The sequence below is a fragment of the Eucyclogobius newberryi genome, unplaced genomic scaffold, assembly GCF_026437365.1.
Source record: "Eucyclogobius newberryi isolate DKJ021-1_F unplaced genomic scaffold, fEucNew1.0.hap1 SCAF_1, whole genome shotgun sequence".
Lineage (NCBI taxonomy): Eukaryota > Metazoa > Chordata > Actinopteri > Gobiiformes > Gobiidae > Eucyclogobius > Eucyclogobius newberryi.
This window is the reverse complement of record NW_027315723.1, coordinates 32,397,001-32,406,464: the sequence shown is the minus strand read 5'-3', so window position 1 is coordinate 32,406,464 and position 9,464 is coordinate 32,397,001. Positions and strand designations below refer to the sequence as shown.

Here is a 9,464-nt window from a genome sequence, read left to right as displayed (position 1 = left end):
ATATATCTGTATATGGGGCAAAACAGATGAAAAAAACAAACCAAAAATGGGTACAGCCCCTTTAATATGACATCTTGTGGTAGAAGCAGGCCTAAAACTAGTTACAATAGTTGTATTAATCCAGCTAAGAAGGAGCCTACTAAATAGTACATATAGTAAAGTACGACTTTTTATTAGTTGATTTATTGTCTATATTTTATAGTATAGTATTTATCATAAAGGTTATTGAACATGCATTCGCTTTACACTAACTTTAAGTAAAATTGTGTTGACGTGATTATAGAATTTGAGTTAAATGTTTGACTATTTGATTGTGTAAGATAAGATAAGATCCACACAATGGGGAAATTTTGGTGTTGCAACGCAAATAGATACAGAAGAAAAGAACAGATAACTTATAGGAAGCTTTAAAAAACACTCTTAATAGAAACAGTCTTATAAACAAAACTCCTATGGACAGAACCTCTCATATTATTAATAAGGAAAGAGAAAATACAAAATAAAAGATAAAATAAAACAAAAATAAGCTAACATAAGACAAAATCATACTAATAATAGTGGTAAAGTTAAAGTTAAGCCCATGTCATGAGCCTTCTTCTTTCCCACAGGACTTCAACACAACTTCAACAAATACAACGACGACTTCATCACGGATCAGAACACGCCGTATGATTATGAGTCCGTGATGCACTACCGCCCATTCTCCTTCAACAAGAACGCCTCCATCCCCACCGTCACCACCAAAATCCCAGAGTTCTACAACATCATCGGGCAATACCTGGACTTCAGCAGGATGGACACGCTCAGGCTCAACCGCATGTACAACTGCTGTGAGCTGCTAATATTTACTATATTTTCACCGCCATGGTCTTAAGTTGAGACACTGCAGGCAAAACTATGCTAATTATTATTAATTTTTTCATTTTTTTTTATGTATTGTGTTTTTTAAAGAAATAATAAACATAGAACACAGAACATAACAGAGCACAGTAAGACCAGAGAGCAAAAAGACAAAAAAAAGCATGTTACAGCATATTAAAAGTAAAATAGAAGTCCCAACGAGTCACGAGTGGGTCAAATTGTCCTTTTCCAAATTAAGTTTGAATTTAGTCTTTTCCGTTAATTCCTGTTATTATGCCAGTCCAGTCCTTGGTACATTCCAAAGGTATCCATTCACTATGTCCATGGCAGGAGATTTTAGGCCTGCATTGTTCCTAAATTGAGTGGAATGGCAAAAACTACGGTAATTCTATTCCATGTTTTTGTTTTTTTGTCAGTTTGATCTCTCATCTTAAAAGCTTTCACAGGAAACAACAAACTCGTCCAATCTGAATCTAAAGATGTGTTATTATTTACTTGAATCAACTTACATCTATAGATTTATGCAGATTTATGTTTCCCCTAGACACATAAAGATCACCTCTTAAAAGTAGAACTTACACACACCGATCACAATGTTCTAACAGATCGTACAGAAGGAATTATTGATGTAATTCTGATTCATTAAGTCAATAAAATGATGCAAGAAATTTAAATCTGGCTATTTTTGGCACATATCGTATGAAAACAATACACGATGAAGCACTCGTAATACTTTTTTCTTCTTCTCACATTTATGAACTACAGAATACGTTTCAAATTGATACGTCTAAGATTTTCATCTCTTCACCTGCAGTGTTTGGCCTTAGAGTTGTTTTCCAAGCTTTGTAGCGTGAGGAAAAGTGAGCTCTGTTCCAACAGCCAGTCAGAACAACACTTTCTGTTTTCAATTAGCAAAAGTTCTCAAAATGTCGCCCAGAACAGGAAGTTGGAACCCACGAATGGCTTGCTAGGACGAGAACCATCCTTCATAGAGTCCAGGGACGGTCCAGTGTTAGAGCTAGGATTGGCCTGTTGCATGTTGTAGTTGGAGGAAATCTGCACATCTGAGCCTAAACGGACACGAGGAGAACATGCAAACTCTACAAATAAAGGCCTGGCTCGGGAATCGAACCTTGAGGAAAGAAGTTCAGCCCCTGTAACTTAACCGTCCTAGTGGCACTAGTATTTTGCATTTTTAATAGAGTTTCTGTCAGTTTTCAATCTAAGTTCTACATTTATGTGGGCTAAGTTCAGTTTTATTGAGGATTGAGCCTGTTTGTTCTGGTTTGATGATTGAACTATGTTAAAATGCAATTCTAAATCCATATTTCCCCTGCAGCTGGACCGTTGACGTTTCTGGACCAGTGTTCTTTTGAGTTTGCAAACATCTGCGGCATGATCCAGAGCTTGACGGACGACGCTGACTGGATCCACACCCAAAGCACGGCTGGACATGAGGACCACACGCTGCTGGGGCAATGCAGAGGTACAGTATTTACAGCTAATATTCACGTCATATAATACAGCTAAAACATTATTATTCTTACTACGCTATATAAATACACTGTAATAATAATGTAATACAGCTGAAACATCGTATTCTTGTCTAAGTTTGACCTAATATTGAACTTCTAGTAAGATCACCTGCTATCTGTGCTGTTGGAGGAAACATTTAACACTTTCTATATTTCTACTGTTAATTATGACTTATAAGTTTGGTGAGATAGTGGTCAATACCTATCATAATTTACTTCTGTTAAATTACAGTTTAAGAAGACATTTAGCAAAAATAAGAGTTTGAAATGACAGGAAGTCAAGCTGAGTTGTAAAACTGAATCCCTCTGTGATGTCATCAACATGCGACGTGCTATTGAAAACACAGAGACGATTTGCACTAAACTGACGCACTTTTGTGACAGTTTAAATTATCATTCAACAAAATGAAGGTGTTATATGGTATTATTGTTGGTCAAATCATATGATATGGATTTTGGCTGTTATTTACAGCATGGTTGCTAGGTAACAGCTGTGGAATTACTTCTACCTATCTATGCCATGTTTGCTGCCCATGTCCAACCAGGAAGTACAATTATACATTTCACAAAAAGGGTTGACCCTTTTTGTGAAATGTATAATGGGGACACATAGGCAAAATATTTAGTGAAATCTGAAATATAATTGTGTTCAGTACATTTTAATGAAATATGGAGTCCAACCTGTCATATAGACTTTAAGTGAAAGTACAGTTACAAAAAAGAACAGTTACAAAAAAAACAAAAAAACAGTGGTGATTAAGTGAGTATTGAATTTGGACGATTGGAATTTCCCCACACTTAGTAACTCCTATGATATGCCTACAGCAGGTGGGACCGCTCATGTTACTAAAACGCAGTTAAGATAATATATTTAGGTATTTGCTAATTTATTTTTACAATTTTATCCCAGTTTGACAATTTTACTTTTACTACTGAGCTTTATTATGTGCAATAATAAGTGCAATTATGGCTAAAATAATAAATAATTACAATAACCTCTTTGAAAACTTACAATCACAAAAATTATAATGTATTTTCCTTATTTGCAGAGTTGGTTAAGTGTCAAAAATGCTGTGTTTTAGATGCCGGGTATTACATGCACTTCAATACACAGACGGGAAAGGCCCAGGAGTCTGCGCTGCTGGAGTCTCGGACCTTGTACCCCAAAAGGAGCTTCCAGTGTCTGCAATTTTTCTACAAGATGTCAGGAAGCGCTCATGACCGGCTGGTGATCTGGGTCAAGATGGACGACGGCACAGGAACAGTCAGACAAATGAAGAAAATACACACTTTTACAGGTTTGGAGCAGCCTGTTGTAGACTGGCTCTGACAGGAAGAGCTTTGCATCAAGGGAACGCTGATTTGAAAAATAAAATACTCTGCGCTCATATTCAAATTCAAGTTATTTCAGGAAGACACTAATGCACTTGCCAGAATCAACATTTTATAGACTCAGGAATGAAAGCTTGTTTATGCTGAAGATAAAGTAATATGAGGAGAAAATGCATATAATGGATTCAATTATTTGACAAATAGATGGTGGTCCAATGTTCTTGGTAAATGACAAGACAAAATGACTTAGAACCAGGTCTAGACAATACAACAATACTAACTTTAGTTCAAGCACAGCCATTTCCATTCTTACAAAGTAACATATATATCCTATTGTCAAGTATAGGGCTGTCGACTAGGACTAGGGCGAGGAGACTATAGGACAATAATTACATTTTAAAATTATAATCAACCTCTAATCAACACATACAAAAAGTACATATTTAACAAAGACAATAATTCACTTTGTTGTTATTTATTTATCTAGAAACCTTCAGTCAATAATTCAATATTCATGTCTGTTGCTAGAACATGAAATATTGGTGAGTGCTTGACATTTATTTTTGGTAGGATCCATGGGTTTCAGAATGATGAGTTATTAAGACTGTTGCTATAACAATTAACAATGTCAAACTAAATTCATTTTTTTCAATGGAAAAGAGTCTTCAAAATGTTGCACACAACAGGAAGTTGAAACACATGGCGTTCAGCAAACGCTGCTCAGCCTGCAAAAAGTATAAAGTACTACTTTCATATTGGTTGCTCTAATAATATTCTGTATATTTTGTTTGCACTGCAGCTGTATCAGACTCTGCCTGGAAGATCGCTCATGTTCCGCTGGAGGTGGACGTGAAGTTCCGTTATGCATTCCAGGGCGTCCGCGGTGACCCTTCCACGTCAGCAGGGGGCCTCTTCCTGGACGACATCAGCCTCTCAGAGACGCGCTGTCCTAACGCTGTCTGGACCATACCCAACTTCTCCAGAATCATGGAAACAGCCAAGCGCGGGGACACCATGGATAGCCCCATCTTCTACAGTCCGGAGGGTTACGCATACGGGGTGCGCGTCGCGCCCCTGTCCAACTACACGGACTACACCGGGAACTACACAGCGCTCTACTTCTTCTTGGCCAGTGGGCAGAATGATGTGGTGTTGCAGTGGCCTGCAGTGAACCGACAGGCAACTCTGGTGGTGATGGACCAAGACCCGGATATCAAACTGAGGATGTCCACAGCCCGGAGTTTAACTACAGACCTCAGCAGTATGTCATGTTTGTACGACTTGTTGATCTTACTCAAGCAAAGAAACAAAGAAATAAACAGATGACGTGGCGTTATCCATTTGGCACAAGTCTGTTTCCATTATATGCAGTGTCGTTTTTAGAAATACAGATTTACTGCGCATCTTGTTTTATTATGGCCACACAATTCTTATTAATACTTCTCAAAAGATGCTCTTTGTTGCAATAATGTCATTGCACATTATTGTTCCATGTTACACCACCTCCTCAATTTGGTAATGTGCAGAACCTGATAAATACAATACTAAATGTTCTTAAACGTTCCTCCTCTTACAGTTGAAGATGGAAAGTACTTGTGGGACAACCCTTCCAAAGTTGGGACCTTTGACGCCGCCTGTGGTTGTTACAAAGGGTCGTCCTGGGGCTGGAGGAACTTTGTCAAACACTTTGACCTCCGCAGACGCAGCTACCTGAAGAACGACGACCTCATCATCTTCATCGACTTTGAAGGTCTGTGATGGTGGAGACACTTGGAGATGACCTTTGACTGACCTTTGACAATTTTCACAGATATTTCGTCAATGATCAAGACAGAAGTGCCAGTCAAACCCACAGAGTGAAGGAAAAGGCCAAAAGTAAACGTCACTTATTTTCAGTTGCACGACCAACAATTCCAGTTCTTTTCTTACAAAGCTTTATTTCTAGGTCTTCTGAGTTATTGGGACTGTGAAGTTGCATGAAACAATGTGTGGATTAAACATCTTATTGGTTAAAACGTAATATGATTAAATAAAGATTTACAAAAAGGTGTAGTACATTTTCCAGTACTTTGTTGTTATTCATTTGCAAACAAATGTGAAATAAATGTGTAAATATGTGGAGCCTTAATTCAGCCAAAAATGTTGTACGTGCCTCTGGATAAAGACAATTTGCTCACTACATTCTATTGCAAAGTAGAGTGCAAACTGACACATTTATGATCATAATGTCTGCATTATTCATCCCCAGACAGTCCAATCCATTAGATCCAGAAGAACAAGTTAAAGTCATTTGCAGTGGTGCACATAATGGTAAATCTAGTTTATGCCCCACAGCAGTTCTTGTTTGATCAGTGCCCTCTCTTATCAACTATTACTCTGCCATCACTGATATGAGATGATGTTCTGCATAAACATGATAACTACAGTAGACTTTGACCATGTGCATTCATTCAAGAGTCAAAAGATATTCAAATATAAAGACTCCCAAACTATCAGGCCAATGGTAAATGGTAATGATTTATGATTTCATAAAACGTTACACAGATTGCACAGATTCTTTCAGATTCCAAAAGAATAAAGTACTGTTGCTTCAAACTAAATACGAATCATTTACAACTTAAAGTATAGTGTCAGAAAAGTCAAAAAGTTACTCAGGTAAATGTAACTAAAGACTATCCACCAGTGACAGTTCCAAGTCAGTTTGATTCAAGTCAAAAGTAATAATAATAATAATAATAATAACTTTTATTTATATAGCGCTTTTCAGTGACCCAAAGACGCTGAACATAATAAAAAAGGGGGGGTATTTACAGACAGGGGGGACAACACGTACAGAACACATTAATATACAGATAAAATGAACAAGACAGAAGAAGTAGAGAGAAAAAGATGGGGATGTAACAGGGGGTAGAAGAGTAGGCAATGGGGTAGAGGAGGCTAGGGGTAGGGGAGGTCATAGGCTTGGGTGAAGAGGTATGTTTTTAGGCGGGATTTGAATGTTGTGAGTGAGGGAGAGTGGCGGACAGGTTGGGGGAGGGAGTTCCAGAGTTGGGGTGCTGTTCGGGAGAATGCTCTGTCGCCAAAAGTTTTGAGTCGGGATGTTGGTGCAGTCAGGGTGAGAGAGGAGGAGGATCGGAGAGCTCGGGTGGGGCGGTGGGGGATGAGGAGGTCAGACAGGTAGGGGGGGGCAAGGTGGTGAAGAGCTTTGAAGGTGAGGAGGAGTATTTTAAAGTTTATGCGCTGCTTGATGGGGAGCCAGTGGAGAGAGCGGAGAACGGGAGTGATGTGTTCACGGGACCGGGTGTGGGTGAGGAGGCGGGCAGCGGAGTTTTGGACCATTTGGAGTCTATGGAGGGAATGGGAGGAGATGCCAGTGAGGAGGGAGTTGCAGTAGTCGAGGCGGGAGGAGAGTAAGGCATGGATGAGGGATTCAGCAGCGGGGAGGGTGAGGCAGTGTCGGATTTTGGCGATGCGGCGGAGGTGGAAGTATGAAGTCTTGACAATGTGGCTGACATGGAGAGTGAAGGAGAGGGTGGGGTCCATGATGACACCGAGATTGCGTACCAGGGTAGAGGGGGTGATGGTCGAGGTGTCGATGCTGAGTGAAAAGGGACCAGTTTTATTGAGAGTGGATTTGGTGCCAATGAGGAGGAGCTCTGTTTTGTCACTGTTCAGTTTGAGGAAGTTGAGAGTGAGCCATGATTTTATTGTAGAGATGCAGGTTTCAATGTGGCTGAGGGGAGGGTTTTGGGTGGATTTGGTGGTGAGGTATATCTGGGTGTCGTCAGCGTAGCAGTGAAAGTCCAGGTTGAGTTGGCGGAGGATGTAACCAAGGAGGAAGATGTAGCAGATGAAGAGGAGGGGGCCGAGGACTGAGCCCTGGGGGACCCCCTGCGTTACTGGGGAGAGGGTGGATGAGTGACCGGAGAGGGAAATGAACTCTTGCCTGTTGGTGAGGTAGGATGTGAGCCAGTCAAGTGCAGAGCCCTCAACACCCAGTTGGCGCAGCCTTTGTAGGAGGATGGAATGGTTTATAGTGTCAAAGGCTGCGCTGAGGTCTAGTAGTAACAGGATGTTGAGGGCCCCGGAGTCTGCAGAGGTGAGGAGATCGTTGAGTACTTTGACCAGGGCTGTTTCAGTGCTGTGAAGTGGGCGGAAGCCAGATTGGAGGGGTTCATAGAGGTTGTTTGACTGGAGGTGGGTGTGAAGTTGGGCGGCGACGATGCGTTCCAGCGTTTTTGAGAGGAACGGCAGGTTGGAGATGGGGCGGTAGTTGGAGAGGTTGGCGGAGTCTAGGGTGGGTTTTTTGAGGATGGGGGTGATGGAGGCCAGTTTGTAGATGAAAGGAACATGGCCGAGGGATAAAGACTGGTTGAAGAGGGTGGTGAGATGGGGGATGAGAGCAGGGAGGCAGGCCTTGGTTAGATTCGTTGCGAGGGGGTCGAGAGAGCAGGTGGTGGTTTTGGAAGCGGTGATGAGGTCTATGATATGAGAGGAGTTAACAGAGGAGAAGGTGGTGAGGGCAGGGAAGGGTGGATGGTCAGGGAGAGGAGGGGGGGCAGGGGTGGGGGTGGTGATGGAGTTAATGGAGACGGCAGTCATGGAGCTGTTGATTTTGGAAATTTTGTCATTGAAGGCAAGGAGGAAAGAGTTGCAGAGGTCAGGGGAGGAGGGTGGAGTGATGTCCGGTGGCTGGAGCAGCTTGTTGACGGTGGAGAACAGGGTGCGAGGGCTCCGGTGGGAGCTGTTGATGAGGGTGGAGAGGTGGGCAGATTTGGCGGCTTGGAGAGCGTCACGGTAGGAGGAGATGTGTAATTTGAAAGCTTCGGCGTGGACGGTGAGGCGGGTTCTTTTGAGGAGTCGTTCGAGTTGGCGGCCAGTCTGCTTCATGGTGCGGAGTTCAGGGGTGTACCAGGGGGCGGGGTTGATGTATGAGACGGAGGAGTTTTTCCAGGGGGCTAGGGAGTCAAGGGAGTCGGAGAGGGTGGTGTTGAGCATGACAGCATAGTCGTCGGGGGAAGAGGGGGGGGAGTCAGGGGGGAAAGCAGAGGATATGAGCTGGGAGAGCGTGAGGGGGTTGACTGACTTGATATTGCGGTAGGTGATGGTGCGTTTTTTGGGGTTGTGGGGCGAGGGTAGGGGGGCGGAGAAAAGGATGCAGAGATGATCAGAGAGTGGGAAGGGGAGGGGGTGGGGCTTAGATATGGGTAGGAGAGAGGAACAGACTAAGTCCAGAGTGTGGCCTTTGGTATGGGTGGGGAAGTCAATATGTTGGGTGAGATGGAAGCAGTCCAGGAGAGAGAGGAAGTCGGATGTCAGTGGGGCGTTGGGGCAGTCAATGTGGATGTTGAAGTCACCAGTGAGTAGGAGGCGGGCAGAGAGAGAGGATGCGATGGTGAGGAGTTCAGACAATTCAGTGAGGAAAGAGGGGTGGGGCTTTGGGGGACGATAGATCAGGATAGCGGTGATAGAGTTGGGGAGGGAGAAGGCGAGGTATTCAAATGATGAGATGGATGGAAGGTTGAGGTTCAGTTCAGTGATGGATGTAGATTTTTTATGAATAACAGCAAGACCTCCCCCACGCCCGGAGAGGCGGGGTTTGGCAGTGTAAGTGTAGTTGGAGGGAGTGGCTTGGTTGAGAGCATAGAAGTCCAGGGGCTGTTGCCATGTTTCACAGAGGAGAAGCAGATCAATGTTATTGTCCAGTAGCAGTTCAGATATAACAGGTGATTTGTT

General features: G+C 42.7%; 1 protein-coding gene across 1 annotated transcript in view; it reads left to right on the top strand.

Annotated features, from left to right (window-relative positions):
- The window catches only part of mep1a.1 (meprin A, alpha (PABA peptide hydrolase), tandem duplicate 1), an 8,332-nt gene extending 2,558 nt beyond the window's left edge, over nucleotides 1-5,774 (top strand). The window contains exons 5-10 of the mRNA XM_072444141.1: nucleotides 609-830; nucleotides 2,201-2,347; nucleotides 3,479-3,694; nucleotides 4,528-4,989; nucleotides 5,305-5,478; nucleotides 5,539-5,774. Of these exons, the coding sequence (XP_072300242.1) occupies nucleotides 609-830; nucleotides 2,201-2,347; nucleotides 3,479-3,694; nucleotides 4,528-4,989; nucleotides 5,305-5,478; nucleotides 5,539-5,588 (1,271 nt within the window). The 3' untranslated portion in view covers nucleotides 5,589-5,774. The remainder of the gene's footprint in view (nucleotides 1-608; nucleotides 831-2,200; nucleotides 2,348-3,478; nucleotides 3,695-4,527; nucleotides 4,990-5,304; nucleotides 5,479-5,538) is intronic.
- The last annotated feature ends 3,690 nt before the right edge of the window (nucleotides 5,775-9,464 follow it).